At 39.2% G+C, this 23,983-nt stretch overlaps 1 protein-coding gene across 2 annotated transcripts in view; it reads right to left on the bottom strand.

The window, feature by feature from the left end:
• The window catches only part of KCNK12 (potassium two pore domain channel subfamily K member 12), a 38,742-nt gene extending 15,213 nt beyond the window's left edge, over nucleotides 1-23,529 (bottom strand). The window contains exons 1-2 of one of the 2 annotated variants that reach the window (XM_026680540.2): nucleotides 22,909-23,529; nucleotides 21,235-21,962 (exon numbers count right to left, since the gene is read on the bottom strand). In XM_026680540.2, coding sequence (XP_026536325.1) covers nucleotides 21,235-21,577 — 343 coding nt within the window. In that variant the 5' untranslated portion in view covers nucleotides 21,578-21,962; nucleotides 22,909-23,529. The remainder of the gene's footprint in view (nucleotides 1-21,234; nucleotides 21,963-22,908) is intronic. The other variant, XM_087952361.1, reaches the window with a different exon arrangement.
• Between the last annotated feature and the right edge of the window lie 454 nt (nucleotides 23,530-23,983).

The following is a 23,983-nucleotide window of genomic DNA, read 5'->3' as shown; positions in this document are numbered from 1 at the left end:
GGTCACGGGAGTAAACCACACCACAGAGGCCGACTGGGAGCAGCAGCTGGCGGGGACTTCCAAGAAGTATTCGACGGCACCTAGGCAAGTACAAAGGGCCCCCTATCTCTTTTAGCCTAGACCCAAATGTCGCCCCCATACGCCTAAAACCCAGACGGGTGCCTTTTGCACTCCGGAAGAAAATAGACGAGCAGATTGACAAACTCGTCAAACAGGGGGTTTTGCAGCCAATCGACCACGCCCGGTGGGAGACCCCTATAGTCACCCCAGTCAAACCAGATGGGTCAGTAAGGATCTGCGGGGACTATAAGGCCACCCTCAATTGCGCCCTGCAACAAAGCGCCTACCCGTCCCAGTAGTGCAACACCTATTACACTCGCTGGGGGGCAAGGTCTTGCTATGGCTCGACCTGGCGCAAGCCTATCAGCAACTGCCGGTCGATGAAGAAACCGCCGAGGCGCAAACAATAGTCACCCACCGGGAGCGTTTCGTTGTAACCGACTCCAGTTTGGAGTCAGCGTAGCCCCAGGAATTTTCCAGAGCCTCATGGAGAGACTGCTGCGAGGAATCAAGGGGTGGTTCCCTATTTTGACGATGTATTGGTGTCAGCAGCCAACCAGGAGGAACTAGAGGGTCGCCTAAGGGAGGTACTAGAAAAATTCAAAGGGCCGGGCTAAAGGTGAAGAAAGAGAAATGCCAGCTATACACAGAGCAAGTCGAGTTTCTGGGGTACCTCCTAGACCGACATGGCATCCACCCAACCGGAAGCAAGGTCAAAGCCATAAAGGAAGCCCCCACACCCAAGAACAAAACAGAGCTGCAGGCATTTCTGGGACTGCTAAATTTTTACAATGTGTTCTTGCCCCAAAAGGCGACGGCGGAGCCTTTGCATAGGCTCCTGGACAGGACGGCCAAATGGACCTGGGGGAAACGGGAGGACACCGCATTCAAGAATACCAAAGACCTGCTCACCTCGGATGCCGTTCTCATTCAGTATAATGAGACCCTACCCATCGCCGTCACATGCGACGCCTCACCATTTGGCGTCGGCGCTGTCCTCAGCCATACACTCCCAGACGGAAAAGAAGCACCCATCGCTTTTTTCAAGAACACTCAGCAAACCCGAAAGAAACTACAGCCAATTAGATAAGGAGGCACTGGCCATCGTCGCAGCAGTAAAGAAGTTCCACGAGTACCTCTACGGCCGCCGATTCACCCTCATCACGGACCACAAGCCGCTGCTGGGCATCCTGGCGGGAACAAGGCCACCCCGAACATCCTATCCCCCAGGATGACAAGGTGGTCTGAGTTCCTCGCCGCCACGACTACCGGCTCACACACAGACCGGGTAAGACGATCTCCCATGCAGACGCGTTGAGCCGCTCGCCGCTTCCCGACCTAGACGACGATCCAGCTCCCACGACGACCACCCTCAGCATAGAGACATTGCCGGACCTACCCATAACCGCGCCAGACATTGCCCGAGAGACTAATAAAGACAAGCGCCTGGCGGGTATTACATTGGGTAGCAAAGGGATGGCCAGAGAAAGACAGCGATGATGCATTCAGGACATTCGAAACCGGCAAACAGAACTGTCACTACAGAAAGGTTGTTTGTTATGGGGGACAGGGTGGTCATACCGGAAAAACTGCAAGGGAAGGTATTACAATTATTACACGAAGGGCACCCGGGATTGTGAGGACTAAAGCTTTAGCCAGAAGCTATGCTTGGTGGCCAGGTATGGACAAGGAGATCGAGGCCTGGGTAGCTAAGTGCTCGCTGCCAAGAAACCAGACCAAATCCCCCGCAGCACCAATTTTAGAATGGGAAACGCCCAGGGGACCATGGTCGAGACTCCATATAGACTTTGCCGGGCCCACAAAAGGGAACACATTCCTCATCACGGTGGATGCCTACTCCAACTGGCTGGAGGTAAGCAACATGAAGACCACCACAACAGATGCGGTAACCAAGGTCTTAAACAAACTCTTCGCAACCCACGGTCTCCCGGATGTCATCGTGTCAGACAACGGACCCCAGTTCACCTCGCTGAATTCGAAAGATTCCTAGCGGAACGAGGCATACGACACGCACTGACAGCGACGGCGCATCCGGCGGCCAATGGTAGGGCAGAACGGATGGTTCAATTTACAAAAAGAACCCTCCAAAAGATCGAACACGGGGACATACAAGAAAAAATAAATAAAATGCTCCTAATACAACATATCACCCCTAACACAACGACTAACAAAAGCCCGGCAGAATTACTAATGGGGAGAAAACTAAGGTCACCACTCGACAGACTACACCCCACATACAACCCGGAAAAACCCCGGACTCATCTAGCAAGCACCGGGTTTTTGCACCAGGCGACGCAGTCTATGCAAAAACCTTACCGGAGACCCACTATGGGTACCGGCAACTATAACCCAACTGACAGGACCCCACTCCTACCGGCTACAGACAACCGACGGACAAACATGGAAACGCCACATCGATCAAATAAGATCAAGAACAAAAACACAACCGACACGCAACCAAACACAGACGACCCCGATAACACAAACCAAGAGGGGAGGGAAGATACAGGGGATCAAATAGGAAATAACCAGCAATACTCACCAGTCAACAGCCAGCCCGAAGTCTCACCAGGAAGGAACAGCCAGGCCAGCTCAACCATCCCGAAAAGACCAGGCAGGAGCGGCAAAGTCGCAGCTCGACCAACCCGGGTAGACCGGAGAGGAGCTGCAACAAGAGGCCCAGCGACACCTTCCAGGGGGTTCCATCGACAGGGCCAAGAGAAACAGAAGTCCCGACCGAACCGGCCGGGAACCAAACAACAACTAAGCTGCGCAAGTCAAGTAGACAAGTACGAAGCCCGCCTACCTACGGGACTACGTTACGTAGGACCGAACCAAGAGGGGAGGGGTGTTCTGTACAAGTCAATTTACATACTCGTAGCTCCCGCGTCGCGATTGGTTAAGGCGCGCGGCGACGGATTGGTCGAGCGAGCCGCACTGATTGGTCGTTACGAATCCCCGCGATTGGTGGAAACTAATCGCGGGAGATTCAAGCGGTGTCATTGGTCAGGCCGCCGCGGCTCGGGAATAAAAAGCCGCAGTTTTCCCTTCAAGCTTAAGCTGTATCAGGAGCCAATAAAGAGCTGAAACCAAGTCACTGACTCCGAGCTTCCTTTCTCGACGGACACGACAATTTCTTTTCCTTTTCTTTACTGTATTCTTATTTTTTTCTTCCCCCCTACACACATAAGAAAACACACACACATAAACATGTATAGATAGATAGAGATATAGAGATACATACAATCATAGATAGAGATATATATGAGATTGTAGCCATATAGATTGTATATGTATGTGTGTATGTATACACACATACAATTTTCTGTATTTTCCATTTTTCCTCTGGTATTTTACTTAGTTTGTATTAATTTTTATCTTTTAAATTGCAATGCTTAATAAAATACAAAACCACATGGAGGAGCAGAAAAGGAGATTTATTGGGGCATTTATAGCAGACAGAAGCGGAACAAGAAGATTTTTCAAAAGGAATGGAAGAGGGATCAGAATATTGTGTGTACAAATCTTTCAGTTTGGATTGTTCCCCCTTTTAAAAAAAGTAATTGAGAAGTTGAGCTTAAGACATGTCTTTTGATTAATAAATTAATTAATTAAACTGCCCAATTCCATAGTGAATTTGGATGGTAAGTCATTATGAATGTATTCGAATTAGCAACTAGAACTTTTTGAGCTGTGGGGGGAAATCTGCATGATTTGGCATGTGGGAGGTTAAGAAAGAGCTGTATTATTTCTTTTAAAAATAGACAAAAATAATAAGAAAGGGAAATGAGTACTGTATTAATATTTTATTCTTTTTGTCTTCAAATGCACATTAAAAGTTCTATTGCTCCACTACTCCCCTTGCATAGTATCTCTTCTTTTTCCTTTTCTTTCTTTCTTTCTTTCTTTCTTTCTTTCTTTCTTTCTTTCTTTCTTTCTTTCTTTCTTTCTTTCTTTCTTTCTTTCTTTCTTTCTCCTACTTATTCTCATTGCTCTTCATCTCCTTTTTCCTCTTTTTTAAGTTTCATTTGACTTAAATAATTTCAGAGGATGGGCTGTGTATATGTGTCCAGTCATTTGCGAAAGAAAGGAAGGTGAGAAAATTAGATCTTCAAACATCAGTCAATTTTGTTGAGTGTCAATATGTTGTTTAGCCTCAGAGTCTTGGAAAAATCTACTTTGGCACTGTATCGGACAAGACTACAAAGTGCTATTGGATTTGTATTCTATTTTTAAATTTAATGTATATTTACTATACTTTGATTTTAAAAATAAAACGTTATCTCTGACTTTTTTCAATCTTGTGTTCTTGTGTAAACCAATTTATGCAGGCTGTTCTCTTTGGAAGTGGAAGGATTATCTCATGAATCCTGTCCCTCCTCCACCATCTCTCTAAACGATGCCTAGAAATGACAGGGGAAAAAATCTAAATAATTTCACATCTTAAACTATCTTTCACCATGATCTATAGAAAGTGTTTGTTGTAAAAATGTCTGATGGAAAAATAATATATTTTCTAATGCTTATTATTATTAATGACTAAGACTGTATTACTATTATTCTTCTCATCCTTCCTAGTACCTATCTCTTCCCACTTACGACTATAACTATGTTGCTTGTATCTTTATAATTTATATTATTTTACTTGTTTGCTAGTATGATTTGATTGCTTATTTGTAACCTATGACTATTGCTAAGTGTTGTATCTTATGTTTCTTAATGAATGTATTTTATTTTTTCTTTATGTACACTGAGAGCATATGCACCAAAGACAAATTCCTTGTATGTCCAATCACACTTGGCCAATAAAAAATTCTATTCTATTCTATTATTGGTGCTTTGATTCTGATGAGCAAAAGCTTATGTAAAAAGTGTGCAAACTGCCAAATTCTCCAGAATTCTTTATCAAGATGTTACAAAATAAGAACAGCAGCAAATAGAGAATGGGAAATAGATAAGGGGCACTAGAAATTCATTGTTTCCACGAGGAGGCTTGCAATATTTCAAAGCCGTCTCAAAATTGAGTTTGTAGTTTTAGGGCAGAATCATCATGAGGTGTTGTCAGTATCAGATTATACCTAATTGGCTGTTGTCCTAGCAATTAGTGCTATTTTTATTTACAGAGTACAAGTCGTGTATTTGTAGAAAGTGGTGGATTACTCCAGCTTTGTTTCCCTTTCTTCACACCAAATATCGTCAGTCAATAGGAAACATTCTCCAGTCTCATTAACATACATTTTGGCTGGGACTGGAGGAGAAGTTTTGGCAGACCAGTGGGCTTAGCTACCTGTCAAAACTAGTAACTATTGTTTCACAAATGTTTTATATTCAGCATTGATATTAACTGAAAATTGGCCTTCTTTTGAAAACAGATGTAGTCCTACTTCAGAAGGGGCACAGACAAGAGTTGCAGCATGAAGCTGCTTTTCTCTTTCCCTCTTTTATTTCCCCCTGACGCACGCCTGCTGGGCCTACAGATCGGCTGTTGTACAGGTTGAGCCAAGTGTTTGAGCCAGGGATTGGTTTGAAGATCTCAGAGAGCCCACATTGAAAGAACTGGGCTCTTTTAGCTATCTCAGAACCACTAAACCATATCTTTCAAAGATCCTGGAGGAGCAATAGGGAACTACCAGAGGACTAGAAATAAGCTGACATGGTTCCCATCTTTAAAAAAAAATAAAAGGAAAGGAAAAAAAAATAGATCCAGAAAACTGCAAACCAATCAGCCTGATGTCAATACCTGAGAAGATCCTGGAAGAGATAATCAAGCAACAGATTTGCAAATGCATAGAAGCAAACAAAATTATTACTAGAAGCCAATATGGGTTTGTCAAAAATAGATCATGCCAGACAAATCTCATTGCATTAATGCAATTAATGCATTGGCAAAATGCTGTGGGCAATAATATACCTGTCACAGAGAAGAAGTGTTCACCCTATTCTCCAAAACATCTGAAGGCAGGACAAGAAGTTATGCATGGAGAGACCCAACCTAGAACTAAGGAGAGGTTTCCTGACAGTGAGAACAATTAACCATTGGAATGGCTTGCCTCTGTAAGTTGTGGGTGCTCTATCACTGAAGGTTTTTAAGAAGAGATTGGACAGCCATATGTCTAGAATGGTATAGGGTGTCCTGCTTGAGCAAGGGGTTGGACTAGAAGATCTCCAAGATTCCTTCCAACTCTATTATTCTTCCTCTGCCTGAGGTAGGAGGCTTTGGAAGAGAATATCCAGAGACCAAAATGGAAGACACATGCCAGCCCTAGCTAAAATGGCTGACAGATGCTGGACTGATGTCAAGCCTAGGATTCACCAATAGTTGGTGAAGCATGTCAGAATGAGCAAAACCTCTATCAAGATGGGAAGAGAATGCTATGTTGATGATTTAAGCCTGCTTCAGGTATTGGAAGGTAGACAGAGACAATATGATAAAGATCCAGTTGAAGAAAGAAATGACCAGAGCATGTTTCTGCTGCAGTTAGATGCAAGAGAAGAAAGGTTCTTTTTCCCTGGGTGGAAAACAGTGATTACGAATGACTGCATTAACTAATAATATATCACTTTTTGGTGTTGGCAGATGTACTGCAGTTTGTCTTCAGTGTGCAAAATGGGTATTTTCTGCAAATAGATTTTACCATCACCAGAAAAGTTCTTAACTGGATTGCAGGAAGCAAAACATTCAATTTTATGTAGAGAAGGAAAAAAAATATGACTTCAAATGTCAGGAGTACTTTTTAAATATCACATCAGCATTCTTTTTTTTTTTTTTTTTGCACTGAACCGTTCAAATGTCTTTGAAAAGGAACGAATGTTCATCTTATTTGAGACTCATTTCCTACGGAATGTTGGCATAGATTCAAAGATTTTCACCCATAAGCAGCAAGCCACTTCTCATTTTTTTCACCTCTGCAGTTTCTCAATAATATCTTTTTATTACCTGCTTTTCAAAATAGATAATAAAGCACTAATTTAACTATTTATATTTCCTTCTAGTCTTCCTTAGTGTTACTTGATGCATGAAAGCAAAAAATGCAAATACTTAACATTTCTCTAATTTTTCTCCTTCCTTGCCTGCTGGGTTTTTGTTTTTTTGTTCTTGGCTTAGACTGATGGGCACTTCAGAATAAAACCAAAAGCAATATTCTTTTAAATGATGAGGCTATAATTCCTTTTTAAGATTCTGCTGTCATTGGAAAATTTCTTCATTATTCCTCATGATAAATATACTGCCTTGTAGTTCATAACTTCCCATCAATTGTTTTGTATGTCAACCTTTCCCACAGTATGTTGGTGGAAATGTTTGCTGAATCCTTGTAATTATATTTCTTTTTTTTTTTTTTAACGAACAGTGGTGTAAGAAATGTGTCAGTAAGAGCGAGTAACTTTCAGACTGATTATTAATTCAGTTGTAGAGTCTGGCTACAAATCACTTCAAAACACAGACACATTTGAAATTGTCTCTTGACCCAATCTATACATGCATGTAAAATGAGATAGTGAGAATTCTGAGGTGGTAAAAAGCAACTTTTAAAGAATTCCTTGTCAGAGAAAACTTTATCATCCAAAGTGATAGCACATTTGGAACAAATATTCGGACCCATCTTCTTCTCATTCTTGCTATTTTTCTATCAACAGTGAGTTTCCATAGCAGCATTCAAATATGAAAACTGCTTGCCTGTGGCCTGACTTGATTAAAATCTATTTTGCCACTTTAGAAGCCTCTATTAATGAGCTACAACTTATAACTGTATTATGCTAAAGGTATACACAAGGCAGAATTGCTGAGACATCTGAACAATCCTACGTACAGATCACAAAAGGGAAGACCCAGTAGTTGCCAGTAGATAGTTAAATAGAGAAAGCTTCTTCAGATCAAGTTCATAGACATGTTCAGATGGGTTTTTTTGACAATAATATGGAACTGGCATGCTACTGCCTTTTTCTCAAGGTATTTTTTTAAACTTTCAAGCTTAATTTACAGCCCTGGATTTCTCCAGATATCCAAATATTAATCCAAATCCAAGTAGTTCTTAACTTATAATCATTTGTTTAGCAATCATTCAGTGTTACAACAACACTGAAAAAACTGACTTAGGACTGGCTCTCACACTTATGACTATTGCAGCGTCCCCATAGTTATGTGATCAAAATTTGGGCACTTGGCAACTGGCATATGTTTACAACAGTTGTAGCATCCTGGGTCATGTTATGGCCATTTGTGACCTTCCTCGCTGGCTTCTGACAAGTAATTAAATGGGAATAAACTGGATTTGCTTAATGACCATGTGATTCACATTAATGACTGTGTGATTGCTTAACAACTGTGGCAAAAAAGTCAAAAAAAATCACTCAATTCGCTTAACAACTGCCTTGCTTAGCAACAGAAGTTCTGATCCCAACTGTGGTTGTAAATCAAGGATTAACGACACTAATCTGTCCAAATACTAATTAAATCTACTCATCTAAGCTTCTGAGCCCAGACAGATTGAGACACCTTTCAACATCTGTGCTTTTTAAGAATTACATGTTCTCGTTGCCAAAACAATAAGTATAAGATGAAATAGGAGTTAAAATGAGAGACCGATTATTCATCTACTATATAGCCAACAATATTGCTTTGGATTTGTGTTACCTTGATGGCAAAAAAAATAAGGATGCTGGCTATGCATTCCAGTGTGTCCCCAATTTTTTTTTATTATTTAAGTGGAACAGCACATTAATTCACAAATCACATGTATTTGCACGTTATCATAAAGTGTATTTATCCAAATGCATTTATAGCATAGAATAGGTAGATTGAGATGGGTTTTCTCACTAATAGTTGAGACAAATAAGGAAAAGGAGTTGTGGGGATTAACTATCTCTCCCATCATGTACCTGGTTTTTTCCTTGTACTCTGTGTTACTGTCAGACAATAGATACTGGGTTGGGTGTGTGTACTTCCATTTTTGATGTCATTATAATATGAGTAAGAGAAAGGTTTGACTAGCTTTGAATAGGAATTTGTAATAGCTTCCGAGAATTAATAATTAGGAAAGGGGCATGTCAAACTTATTCAGATTAATTTTGATTTAAGGCATGTTTGCAATCATTTCAATAGGAGCTCTTTTTACTGACAGGAAGAAAGCTTTTAGGATATGTAAGTGGAGCAGGCTTCTCTCATGATTAATGCAGAATAATTCATTTTCAAAATACAAATTAGACGCTGAGTCTTTTGATTCAGATTCCACAGCTATTCACATAAAAAGTATGTGCTTGGGTGGGTTCCTCCTCCTCCTCCATCACACTTGGAGACAAAGGAATGGTACCTCTATAGTACATATATATTTAAAAATAAAAAAGCAATAAGTATATTATTTGGAGGTACCGTTCCTCTGTCCTCCAAGTCATGGAGGAAGAGGAGCAGGAGGGGGAGGAGCCCACTCAGACACATTTAATTAAAAAAAGTATTTGGTAATTTGCATTGGTCGAGTTTAATTTTCTTCTCTGAAATTCTACCAAGTTGCAGGAAGACTACTCTATTCCAATGTTCATCAAACACCAACCTCATATAAAAATGTGAATTGGTTGATAAGCTAATTAAAAAAACTCCCCTTTATTATCATTTAGAGCATGATGATGATGACGACGATGACAAATTATAGATTTAGTCACTAAGGAAGGTAAATGTATATCCCAGGATAATGTTTCAGGATAAAATCTGGGTCAGTTACCAGGACCAGAAGGTTTTGGACTTGTGCTGGAACTCATCCTCAAGGAACTTCCCTCTACCAGAATGTGTGCTTTGGGCTATTCTGCCATATAAATCCTAAATCTAACATATAAATTTAGTCTCCCCAGTCAAATACCTCACCTCCCTTTTACTTATTGGTTCTTCTTGCAAACATATTATATCTTGCTTTAATTTTTCTCAATAATGATTTTTTTCATATTCAAGCAAACAATTTATCCAATTTTTCAGAATTCTAAAGTGGTATGATTAATTCCTGTTGACCATGTCAAGTGGGAACTATGAATGAGCATCCAATAGATCTAGAGGGACCATGTTGTAGAAGATTACATTGATTTACATCTGCATAGTGGCAAGGAAGGAAAGAATGAGTTTTTTTTTATTCCTATTATACCAGCCGGTAAAAATCAAATTATGTCTTTCCAAGGTAAATTCACGCCAGTCAGATAAATTTTCTTGCCCTGTTTTTATTGAATTGTACTATCTTTTATTTAAATATTATAGGGCCAAAAGATACACAGTGGTACCTTTGTACTCATTGTTCATTGGTTCCAGGAGGTGCAATGATTACAAAAAATGATGAGTACAAAACAAATTTTTCCCATAAGGAATAATGTAAATAAATGTAATGCATCCACAAACCAAAGACAATGCATGGGTTGTGTATCATTATTTTACATGAGAAATAAACCTAAAAATTAATAAAATACTTGGATTAAATGAAATAAAAACTTCATTTTATCTGTACTGATGAGAAAAAAAAAGTGCAAAAGTACACAACATAACCATAGAAGCTAAAATAGCAATAGCACTTTGACTTATATACCGCTTCACAGTGTTTTACAGCCCTCTCTAAATGGTTTACAGAGTCAGCAAATTGGGTCCTCATTTTACCAATCTCGGAAGGATGGAAGGCTGAGTCAACCTTGAGCCTGGTGAGATAGATTTGAACTGCCAAACTGCAGTCAGCTGGCAGTCAGCAGAAGTAGCCTGCAGTATTGCATTCTAACCCCTGCATCACCGCAGTTCTTGATAAGATTTCAAGGGATGTGCCGAGGGCAAGATCTAGCGGGTACTAACACATCATACTTTGTTTTGGCAAGAAAGGGTAGTAAGTCATGAGGCAACTGACACTGACAAGTTTTCGCTTGCACGTTGAGTACCAAATGAACAACAAGTACCAGGACAATTGTTTTTGTCAAAATGATGAGTTTCAAAGCAGTTGAGTACCAACGTACCACTGTATATGAATTCATGCCTTTCCTTCTAATTAATCCACACTTCGGCCTTTTGCCTACTTGGCTTCCCACATTTTAATTAAATCCCAAAGAAAGCTATGGTGAACAAACTTTTCCAATAGATGGGGTTGCCCATTACATTTTCTTTAGCACAAAGTCCAAGGAGATTCTGAGATTTGTAGGCCACACATTATTACCTCTTTCTTGAATTGTGAACAAGGATTGTGAATATTTACATCTGAATAACTGCTATTCCTCATTAAGGAGCATCATTGACACTAAGTGGCATGCTGTATTTTATTTTATCTGAATGAGAACTTATAACATTGCAGCTTCCATTTCTATCAAGGTAGGGTGGAAACCCTGTCAGGAAGCAACTCCTCAATTAAAACAAAGATATTTCACCTACTAGTTCTGTACCGCAGATGTATGTAAATTTATCTAGCAAGTTCTGTTGACTTGTGGGTGCGGGGAGGGCAAATGATGGCAAAGTTAGCTGTGAAATGGAAAGCTAAACAATGAAGGGGTTGGAAACTACTTATCTACATAACTTTCAAGATTTTTCATCTTAGAAAAGAAGAAATGGTAGCACTGTATAATATGTAGCATGTTTGGATATCTTATTCAAATTCCCACAGATCTGACAAGGATATGGTTATGATTTACTGTAAATCTCTTGATGCATTGCTTCACTAACTTTGTCACCCATGAAACTTCTATCTGACTTGCTGCATTTCTAGCATGTTGTGCCTTAGCTAGTACTTAATATACAAAGATTAAAGATAATGGCAAAATCTTCTAGTTTATGTCTGTATAAATTGATACCAAGAATGAGGAATTTTTTTACTTTGTAGAGGTTGGAGTGTCAGATGAGAATCAGAAAAGATCCAACTTAAATCTCCATCCAGCTATGAAAATGATTAGATGTCAAACAAACATTGATTTGGAAGGGGCCAGTTAGGCTATCAGCCTCCAGTTCAGTGCAGGAATCAAAGCTTCCACTTGAAAGGGTGCCCATTATCTTTTTGGGAAATTTTTTCTATTATTGTGGAGCTTTTTATTCTCTCTTAGCCTCATCTAAATTCATTCAACTCATATGACGATAGGGGAAAATCATATATACTTTTGTGGCCTCTTTTGAAAAAGATGGAACAGGAAAGAAGGAATAAATTTAGATACCTAGCAGCATCATTTGTTTTTCTGGAATTTAGGGGGCATTAAGTAAACAAAAACAAAACCATTCACTTGAATTTCCCCCCCAAATCTGATGTAAACTTTATGTTAATAAATTGATTTTGGAAACAGAAATCATATTTTCTTAGAATCAGTCTTTGTAGTCAGGTAAAAATCTGTGTTGTTAGGTCCAATATTACCAGTGGTGGGCTGCTGCAGGTTTGGACTGATTCTAGCAAACCCTCATGAATGATGATCAGTTGGCCCCACCCAACTGCCCCTGTGCTATCCTGTTTTACATTTCTTTCTTTTGCAGCTTAGCTGATTCACACGGCAAAGTGGATTACTGTGCCTCAGCTGTTCTACTTACCGGGGAAGGCTAGAAGGTGAGCTGGAGAGGCTCAAATCGGTGTTTAGCAAATGTTGCACATGTGTGCGCATGAAGTGTGCACTCACAGTACTAGTTGTTAAACAGGTTGTAGCCCGTCCCTGAACATTACTACTCACTTTGGTCTGCTAAATGATAGGATTGAGTGGATATAATGTCATTAACATCTCTTTCTCTTTTTCTCTGTCTTTCCTTTTTCATTTTCTCACAAGTGTTTCTTGACCGTGGACACCACTATGCTCAGAAGCATTTAAAAGGAAACAAGAAGTGTCCATAGATTCATTCAGCACTTCATTGGCACAGAGTAAGAAAGACTGGCTGGCCCTACCAGCAAAATGGTACAAAGGCATCTCACAGGACCCTTGCAAAGAGACTTCACAAACCAGGCCCCAACATTTTTTGTCCTTCCATACATTTGGGCCACACAACAACATACTGAAATACATGACTGTGGGCAGAGCAGTTATAGTGGTTGCAAGTGGACACACTGATGTATGAATAAGGGATAAATAAAACCTTTCAGCGTGTAGCATTGTAACTGAATACTTTCAAATTTTAAATAATGTTGGGAGTTTATGAGAATCAAGCCATGTAAAATGTAGTAATTAGGTAGTGAAATAACATCAGTAACCAATTACAAGTTAAAGCAGCTTAGGGATAAATCTCCCTTTTCATAACCTCTAAACATCTATTCTGGCTGCCATTGAACAGACAGTGTTTCTTAGAACAAGGCACTTTCTACACAATCTTTTTGGGAGAAGTCTTGTAATTTCTATATGTGTGAGTAAGAAGGGAGTACATGAATGTGTAAGTGAATGTGTGAAAAACAAAAAGGGAGAGAGGCATTTGTCTCAGGCCTGCTCCAAGCTCCCGATCCACCCACCTCCAGTCAACTTCTAAACACCATGCAGTTCTTCAATCTATTGAAACTACCACCTGCATTGAGGGGTGGGGAAATGCGGTTCCCTCCTCTATCAAAAGAACCTAGTGTGGTACTATCAGGTCTCTTATTTTAACTGGAATTAAGTTACAGAGTCTATCCCTGGGCTATAAATGTATCTGGCTGAAAAATAGAACTGAATTATGCAGTGTTAAGAATATTATAACTATATAATATTAATAAGTAAAATCATAATCATCAACATATTTTGCATCTGAATGATGAACTTCTTGATTGGTAAAAACACTTGCAGCAGCTCAAAGAACAATAGAACAGCCGAGAGCTCTCTTCTTTCCCTCCCTCTCTCTTTCTCTCTCTCCCAGGATTGTCAAAACATAATTTTGAAACTGCTCATCATTGTCTCAGTTTGACAATAATATTTTAGTTAGTAAAATATCTGGTAGCATTCCTTAAAGATTTTGATTACACTCTAGCAATATTACTCTTTAGACATGTAAAATAGACCTTTTTTGAGCTTCATTAGCAAAAGTGCCTTTTAAATGGTTTTTGCTGCTATTGGCTAATCCATTATTTGTGTTGTTCCTAAAGTACCTCAAAAAACAGATTTCACTATTACAAAGGTCTATTTATAATGTGAATAATAGGTATTACAAAAATCACAATAACACTCATTCTAGTAGAAATTAATGGGTATATATGTTTGAATAAAATTTAGTATGAACAGAAACTGGCGGCCTAGGGAAGACCAAACCACTGTAGAACAGTGCCCTCAGCTTCCAAACATGCAGACATTCCAGAAGGATATCAGGATCAATAATATCCAAGGCTGCCTACAAATCTGAACTATTCCATAAAAAAGGGAAGGTTACAAGCCATATCACCTTTCTTAATATGGCCACATACAAGGAGAACACCTTTAAGAGTTGGATCACTATTACGTCCTTCAAGTCAGCTCTGCTCTTCCTAGAGATTGACCACCTTTAATACTGTTTCCTTCCTGAGCTTCCTGAAAGAGCCAAGTTGGTCAAGCTCACTAGTAAGGAAGCTCATTTCATCAATCACCCTAACCTCTTCCTCAGAATTAAGAAACTGAAATAAATCTCATATAACCTTGCAAGATGTTGTCTCCTCCTCAGATCTCTTTCATACAGACTCCAAATCTGAGCTCTATTAAGCAATTTTTCCAGGATACCTATTGCTTCTCAGAATGATCTTCTTGTGCCTCACCACATAAAAGGAAGTAAGTTACAGTAAATATTGTAGTGGTGGTATAGTCTACTGTTACAACAAGGGCAAACAGGAAAGCTTTGCTGTTCTTATTGCCACAGTGTAAGCTCAGACAGAAGATCTCCATGGTCAGTCAAGTTCACTTCTGCTCTTTCTTTACCAATACCAATTCTCTACCACTGTCTCTTCTGCTGCTTCATCTCCCAGAGCTCTTTGGTAAACTGAGGAATCTCCTGAAATTGGTTGATAGAGGGAGGTCACTTAGGGACAATCTTATCATTATTGTGGGAACCCACATCAAATAAAGCTTTATTGGCTCAAGCCAGGGTTTTGGATTGGGCCTGCGGATGGAGAGAAAGAATTGACAAGACAGAATCATAATGTCCAATTTTAGCTAGAATTCTTGGAGTTTTGCAATAGATGATTATTCCATATCATTGTTCAGAGACATCTCTTCTGCCAAAGGGATGACCGAACAAGGCAGGAATGGCAGTTGCAAAAGCATGCTTTAAGTCTGGGAAGTAAAGAAAGCATGGAAAAGAAACGAAAACCGACTCCCCCTTAATGTACTGGAGTATAAAAAAGAAGGAAGTGGAAACTCAGACTTTCAAGGTTCTGTTGTGTCAATAAAATTTAGTATGAAGGAGAAAAATAAACCAAGAAACGGCTTGGCCCAAGATGCTTTAACATAATGCTTTAACATCAAAATATAAAATAATTTACTAAAGGGTCTGAAACTGCCAACCCAGAGACTAGTTACTAGAAAAGGTGAAGTTGATCCCTTTTGACATTTACTAATTTTGCTCCATTAGGAAAATGGGAAATGTGGAACAATATAAAAATGCAATGTAGTCATACCAAATAGCCAGTGATTCACCTTCTTTTAATCTTCCTCTGCCTGTCCTCCAAGTTGTGTTATAATGCAGAATTCATCTTTCAACTGAATTGGCTGCTTCCTTTGAATAGCAATAGCAGCACACTTCAGTTAATGTGCAACCATTGTTGTATTGAATGAGCAAATCTTTTGGGACCTCCAAAAGTGCCTTTTAGTTTTAGTGGTGCATATTCCAGGAAACATTAATTTACAAAAACTGCGGCATGATGCTGAATTACGATGGGTGGGTTGAGGGGTTCGTTCAGTTCTTTTGAATGCATCTTTTCTTTTAGGTACACTGAGAGCACTTGCACCAAGAAAAATTCATTGTGCGTTCAATCACACTTGGCCAATAAAGAATTATATTCTATTCTTTTTTTAATCAAAAATTAACCTTTAAGAAAAGTAATAGTAATACAAGCAGCAATGATTACATATAATCACATGATTATATGGTTGAATTATGCCTTCTGTTTGGGGTATTTATATTTCTTAATAAATTGTAAGATCCTATTGTTGCCATTTGGGTCAGAAGTGTTTTCCAGATTTATGAAAGTTATTGTTAAGCACATCACAGGAAAGAGTGTAGAATTTTAAGTAAGGAAGGTAAGCTTTGGAATCTCATTCACACACTAATTTTGCATGGGAAAAATATAAGGCTATTCACTACATGACATCTAGGCATCAGTGAATGGATTTTTAAGTATTAAAATATACCTTTCTATAGCACAGAGTATACAGAGCATCTCCCACCCAAGTGTAATGTTCAAAAGTACATAAATTCAACTCAACTTTATATTATTATAAACTAAGAATAATTTTAAATGAAATGATATGCCAATTAAAAGAATATTAGTTGCAGAAAAAAATTCAATAGCAGCAGATAACAAGAAGGTAGTACACTTTTTTTCTCCTTTGGCTCATGAGAGAGAGAAAAAAACAGAATTAAAATCCATTATTGGGAAATAGACTTTTAGGACTGACAACAATGCCATCAAAGTTTGGATGCAAACTTTCCAGTTCTCTGGAACACTTTTTAAAGATTAAGCATTACAAAAGAAGGGCATAAGGGAGGAAACCATTTTTCTAACAAGTTTTGCAATTAATTTATATTTAGTTTTCTATGACAAAGCAATGGGAAGTATTTTTGCTCTCAATTCTGAAAATTCAAAGGAATTCCACCATGTGGATGCCAAAACCAAGAAGGTTCTGTCTTCTCTGTGTCTATGAATTGCTTGTGTGGCTATCTATGTGTATGTTCCAGGTCCCTTCTGTTGAAGGCTGTCATCTTATGGGACCAGAGATAGAGACCACTTCTCTATCATGGCTACTGCCCTCCAGAACAGCATTCCCCTTCTCTCCTGGGGTTCTAAAAAGCACTCAAGATCTGGCTTTAGCCTCAGGCCTGGTGTCAATGTGTTTGTAGGTCCCTAATTTGGTTTGATTTGTTATTGTTATGAATCCAGGATACTTGTGGTACTGTATGTTTTTAACTGCTTTTTATTGGGTTGGTATTTGGTATCCCTGAGTCTATGGGAGTGGTGGCTACAGTAAATTTAAATTTAGTGTATTGAAGTATGTGTAGAGTGGGAAGGAACTAGTAGTCTCTTTTCCCTTTCTCATTGGGTGAGAAGAAAGAAAAAGATAGAACAGGAAAAAGAAGAAAAATGAGAGTACCAAAGATGGCTGCTTCTTGTTAGAATTGCTGTCACTTCTATCTGTTCACTTAATCCTTCTTTTCATTGGATGATGTGAAAGATTGAACCCAATTAAAGCTGAGGAAGCTGTTCCTTCTCATTCATCTAGACCAAGGATTTGTAACTTAGTTCAGATTTTTGCAGGGTTTCTACTGTCTTGCCCAGCACTACAGTTTTCAGGATTTCTCAGGAAGAAGACATTGTATACTGTTAAATCAGGATCTGGTAGTGCTGGTTGCTGTGAAAAAGAGAAGAAAAGGGTCTAGAGGAAGTAAAAGAGAAAAATAAATATATAAATGGGGAGGGTGCGGGGAGTCTCTGTTACAAAATTGGTGTTGAAAGAAGTTCCCTAGGGTAAAAACCCAGAAAAATAATTTCCAACTACCTGGTTTTAAAAGTGAGGAAGGATTTAGAGCTGGATCCAACAATTATTTTCATGTTATTGTAATCATTTTCCTAGCAACTTAGAGTGGTACAAATGGTACTCTTCACCACCTATTATAGAATATTATGGGTAATGATGACTGGTCCTAGGTCACCTAGTGAAATTGATTGTTGACATAAGATTTAAATACATTTAACCATGGCCTTAATCCAATATGCTCGCTCCCACCTCACTTCAGAAGTGATCTATCATCCACTTCACAATCCTGTGGGTGTTAGGGAAAATTAAAAGATGTGTTCTCTTGACTAAATGAGACCAAAGGACACATGTTAAAAATATTCCTTTTTTCAATTTAATTGTTAAGAGGAAAGTGCTCAGGACTGTCAGAGGGTGTAAGGGATATATATTTAATGGCTTTGTGCCGTTAAAACCTTATTTCTTTATATGTAATATGCATAAAAAGAGAAAGACTTTGAGTGTGCAGTTGTGCCAACCATCTTCACATTATTTTACCCTCCTTACAGATGCCCTGGAAAGTGGTAGGGAATACAGTAATAGGTTTTAGCAAATAATCTCTTCTTGTAAAGATAGAAGCTGCTGCTAACAATCAGTTGCTAAACTCCTGTTGATCAACTCATATTCTACTTTACCCTGAAGTAATTGTTGTTATGATTCAATTTATTAAACTTTTATGCTGCCCATCTTGCCGGGGTGACTCTAGGTGCCTTCAATGCTATAAGAATGATATTTATATATTTAGGTGGATTTAATGCAATATCCTCCTCTATAAGTACTACAAAGTAGAAGCTAGAGTTAAAAGAAGTGTGGCCAGGGAAAGTATTGACAGGGAAAGCAACTTTCAAAACTAATATTTCCCAATCTCTACATTTCCAAGAATAGCAACATCTTATTATTCTATTTGTGAAGGAGAATGTATTGACATTTAAAAAAACAATTATGATTACAACTATGGGAGCTAGACATGGGGGAATCATTGTGACCAATAATGCTAGTTCATAAAGTGGTATTCTTTATGAAAAAAATAAAGAACATTGTTTAATATATTGTTTGCTGTATGTGACAAAGTCAGCGATATCTGCTAGTATTTTCTTTGCAGATACAGCAGGTAGCCAGGACAGGGATAGGCAGAAGGTAAATTTGAATCTTCTGGCACATCACAATGTGATTGATAATATAACACAATATTGGCCATTTCTGTCTAGAAGACACAAGGTCCCACCCAGCAAAGTATAATTCATGCAACACTTTTAGCATCACCTAACTCTCAGGGCAATGCTTGGAAAGGTAGAAAGAAAGAGAATGACAAGCCGCAAAGTGAATGGCCTCAATTACAGCACTGATGGGTGCACTGTTGGAAGACCTGAAGAACAGATTGGGGATACATTATCTTGGAGAAAAAAGGTTCACTAAAAGTTGACACTAATTAAATGTACATAATTAATCAATCGAACTTCAGGGCACCTGCAGAAGCTGTAGATGGACAAAGTAATATGTAAAAATTTTCTGCAAAATTTATGGACATTGATTCTTAGAATTCTTACTATCACTACTTTCCTAAAATATTAAAATCTAAGATTTAAATATTAAAACCTAACAATCTTCAAACTGTAATGTATACCTCATTTTATGACACATTCATTCAATTTTTGCTTTGAAATATAGATATTTAATTCTACTTCCCTTTGATGTAATGCAAGGTTAAATGTCACACTGCCTATCACTAGATGGGAAGTGGTGATGGGGGAAAGAAGAAAATCTAAACTGTAATATTTTATTGGTTCTGAATGAAATTTCATTCTGAAGGAATGTCCATAGAATCTATACTCACCATCTAGTTCAGCCTGATTTTAAATTTGCCATCAGAAAATACAGAACTATTTTAGCAATATCAAATTGGTTGTTAAAATTGGGGATGCAAGAAATGGGAACTGGGCATTTTATCCCATTCATTCTACTTTTGCTTTAGATATAAAACACAATTAACTTCCCATGATGGTGAGACCACCTCTGTTTATGAAGGCATCCTGACTTTTAGATCACTTTCCAAACTTCAGTTGCTATAGCAACATAAGAAAGCTTTCTAGAAAAAGAAACATCACTTCTGAACTTCACCCATTCTACTTCATTAAAATATACCAGCCGTTTATGTTTGTTTGGAACATGCACATAGTGTGTTACTCAAATCTTCTTTCTTTGTGGAAAAATAATTAAAGCCAAAAAAACTGCTAATCTTTCTGAGAGCCAAAAAAATATCCTTTCCTTCTTCCCATGTAGACCTTCCTTTGTATTTTGATTGTATTGTTTTCTTCCGTAACATTTTTGCATATCATCAAAAAGTGCATTTCAACCCTCATACAACACCAGTCTGAGGTTAACTGGCATAGAATGTAATAAAGAAAAGGATATATGTATGCATTAATTTAAAAAAGTTTTATTTGGTTTAAAGGCTGATTTGCATACTGATTTTAACCTTATATCTGTAAATGCCCTTTTCAGGAAAACTGTTGCATTGGTACACTTAATAATATACGTTAGCTGTTCCTGTGTGATTTTCAATACAAAAACATGAATTTGACATTTTAGCTTTAAAGCAGGGGTGTCCAACCTTGGCAACTTTAAGACTTGTGGACTTCAACTCCCAGAATTCCTCAGCCAGCAAAGCTGGCTGAGGAATTCTGGGAGTTGAAGTCCACAAGTCTTAAAGTTGCCAAGGTTGGACACCCCTGCTTTAAAGCATAGTAAGCATAGTAATATGCTTTGCTTTTTTAGCAAAAAGCAAAGCATATTTTTGTCATTGATTCCTAACCTAAAGTTGAGGAGCAATTTCTGGCATTTCCAGCCAATGATGTTGATCCTGATGACTTGGATATTAAGTTTAGGAAAACTTTCTGTTTACTTCTAAATATACTGTATATGAAGATATTGTTTTACTGTGATTGATTTCCATTGACTTTGAGATAAATCCCTTGAATTAGTGACATTTAATTATGAATACTTATAGATTTGCATTTTTAAATGTAACTGGGAAATAAATTCCTTCAATCTTTCATTTAAACTTGTGTGGGAGAGAAATGGTAGAGAACAATGGTTATTTAGTGGGTTACAACTCTTCAGCTACACAAAATAAATGTGAAATTGTCAGTTTTAAATAAGAGGATAGGTTCAGATATGTGGTCAATAAAATTCTTAGCCAGCATGGTCAATACTTTCATTTATTTGTTGGATTTATAACCTACCCTGTGCTAAAAGAGTTGCAGGCAGCATACATAGTTCAACAGCCTTAGGATTGGGGGAAAGTGACTGGCCTAAATTTGGCCAGTGAGTTTCCATGACCAAGGGTGAACTTGAAACTGTGTCTCCCTCATTTTAGCCCAACGCTTTCTCACACTTTCTGGAGAATATCCAATGGTGAAAGGCTAACTTAGGTATTTTAAAGAGAAGGAAGGAAGGAAGGAAGGAAGGAAGGAAGGAAGGAAGGAAGGAAGGAAGGAAGGAAGGAAGGAAGGAAGGAAGACTTACCTATTGTTGAAACCACTGTGCCCACAAAATAGAAAGCTCCTGTGAAGTCCCATCTTGGTCGAAGGGCATCTGCCCTAATACCTGCAGCCATGGCTGCCTCATAGCTTCTTAAGAAGGCTTTCAGCTCAGGGAGACTAATGTTGAAGATCTGGCTAAAGTTGTGAAGGGTCCAGTTCCAACGATGCTGTGCTTCTGCTTCAGATGGGCTCTCAATGGCTGAGAAGATGGTAGCTCCAGCAGTCAGATATGCCACAATGAGTACTGCTAAAAGGATAAACCTACCATTGTCCTCATTAAAATGTGACATGCAGCAGCAGCCTTTAAGTCTCCTGATAGACATCATCCAAATTTCAGCACCACAAAGGTGATGGAAAATGACCAACACCTCATTGGGGGGATTGGCATGGAGATATTATCCAGTTAAAGCATCCAATGGAGAAAAAAAGTATCCTTCTTTTGAAGGGTTTCCCTTCTGAGTCATGGGTATTGGCTTGTCATGCTTATGTCAATGCAGGCTTCCATTAACTTGATTTCCACTGAATTCTCCCACATCAGCCTAGACATATCAATTTTCATAGAACTATTTGGGGAATTCTGTTGCCCCTGAAGCCCATGCCCAAGCATTGGCTGTGTCTTGTAAGGAATAGCTTTTCTCTCCGATCTCAGATAGTTGCACTTGGCCATGTTCTTTGTATTCTAGCCTTTATCCTGATCAAAGACGTCCAGGTCTAGTTGAGAGGGGGGGAAAATCAGTCAAAATTAGTGTTGCTGATGTATGATAAGAAGGTCAATAGAATCTAGAATAGTCCTCCTCCTAAAGGATGCCAAATGTTCATTTCACCTCCCATCATCTGCTTTTCATGCTTGCCTCAGACTTTGCAATGAATCTCCTTCAGTTATGCATCGCTCTTATTTTCTGAGTCCTTGAAACTCTATGCAGGTAGCATTCTCACGTACTGAATACACTTGGAGAGCTACATGAGGTGAAGACTGAGCACAAACGACAGCTGCATTCAACACAATTTATAAAGGAGGGTAAATGCTCAGCACATTTACTCAAATGTCAAACACACAGAAAATGGAAAAAGCTACTTGAATAAATCAATTTAAGTAAAGCTTTATCCGACCAGCATTTCCCATTTTCTGTATGTTTCAACTAGATGAGTATTTAACAGCTTCATGATTGAGGAAAACCTGAATCAACGAGACAACACCCATGTAACTTCATTTAGATCTCCACTCAATAAACTCACTTTCTCTCTTTCTAACCACTTCAATTTGATATTTGTTTAATACAAAATTTGGAAGTTTGGAATATTCAAGACTGCATTTGTTTGTGCTGCATATTACTTCTTCCCTCCCCAGTAAAGTTATACCTGTCGTCATAAATCTGAATTAAAAATGGGGAAACATTGTCCTTCCATATTTAACCACCACTGGATATGCAGTTTAGCATGATGATAGCAGAAAACAGGCTAAGATGAGAGGGCGAAACGGACCAGCTTCTCTAATTCATCAATACCTCCCCCCACTCTCTCCCGGCCACCCGCCCAGCATAGCCTTCCCCATATTAGTTCATTCCATGTAGATGACAATATGGGGGGGTGGGGAAGGAAACAAAACAAATAAGATGTAGTTTGCTAAAGCATATTCTTCAGCGGTTTTTTTTTTTACCTTTCTTTAGATTCAGGTGAAGTTACCTTCTTGGGACTCCTCTTTCAACCTCCGATTGAGTAGCTCTGATTTTGCCATTCGCTCGCAAAGTCCCGGCCACCCACGCCAAGCCTCACAACCCCAACCTGTTTTCCCTTGAATCTAATCATAAGCCAACACACACCATGTCCTTTTATTCACAGCAGTTCGGAGTCCTCCTGTAACGTGCAGTTGTAAGTCCCAAACGTGAATGACGGCTGGGGTGGGAGGGAGGGAGGGAGGTTCGCCTCCTTTTCTTGCACGGCTGGGTCGCGGTGATGGGAGAACAGCTGGGAAAGGAAGTGCGGCTGTTTCAGCACCACGGATAGTGCACTGCAGCTCCGCGTGCGCCCGCGACTCCTCGCTCTGTCCCCGCCTCTAGTTGAGCTTCGAGGGCTGGGCGGGAGCTGGGGCCGCTCCAGCTCGCGAGTTGTTCAGTCAGCAACTCCGCCTTTTCATTGCCTTCTCGGCATTTCTGTTGATTGCGGAACATGCAGCGGAGCGCTCAGCTCGAAACGGGAGGAGGTGGAGATTTATTTCTGCCTTGCCCATTCGTCTGGGAAAGCTGTACGCTGTTGCCGCTGCCGGTTTTGATCGGCAGGTATTTTCGGTAACTCTCCTTTTTCCCGGGCTTGTGAAGTGGGCAATAGGCTGATGCATTGCTGAATGGTGTCCAAAACCCCAGGGAAAAGAACAGCCACAAACATTCGATCCTGAAAGAGGAGTCGCATTTTCAGATCCTGCAAACAGGGACCAAGGTTCGCTACTTTTCTTTTCAGCGAAAGTCTAGGAGACTTTTCAAATATTTTTCTGTCACTTTACTTCTGTGGGGTTTTTTCCCGCTCTCTTGATTTAAAGAGATGTGCCTCACATAGATGCCTGGGTTAGGAGTGTCTAAAAATGTGTTTTGGAAAAAGTATATTTCATTCTCTACATAAACATGTAATACAGGTTCTTACAGAGGTCATGGTTGGAAATGCAAAATCCTCTTATATCCATGTTTCAGAGCTCTGGCTGGAACTAAACTGGAGCACCTAATATAGGCAGATGTCATGGG

Source organism: Notechis scutatus, chromosome 1 (genome assembly GCF_049901735.1).
Source record: "Notechis scutatus isolate UNSWTSFEM ecotype Mainland chromosome 1, rNotScu1.2, whole genome shotgun sequence".
NCBI lineage: Eukaryota > Metazoa > Chordata > Lepidosauria > Squamata > Elapidae > Notechis > Notechis scutatus.
This window is presented reverse-complemented; position numbering and strand designations above follow the sequence as displayed.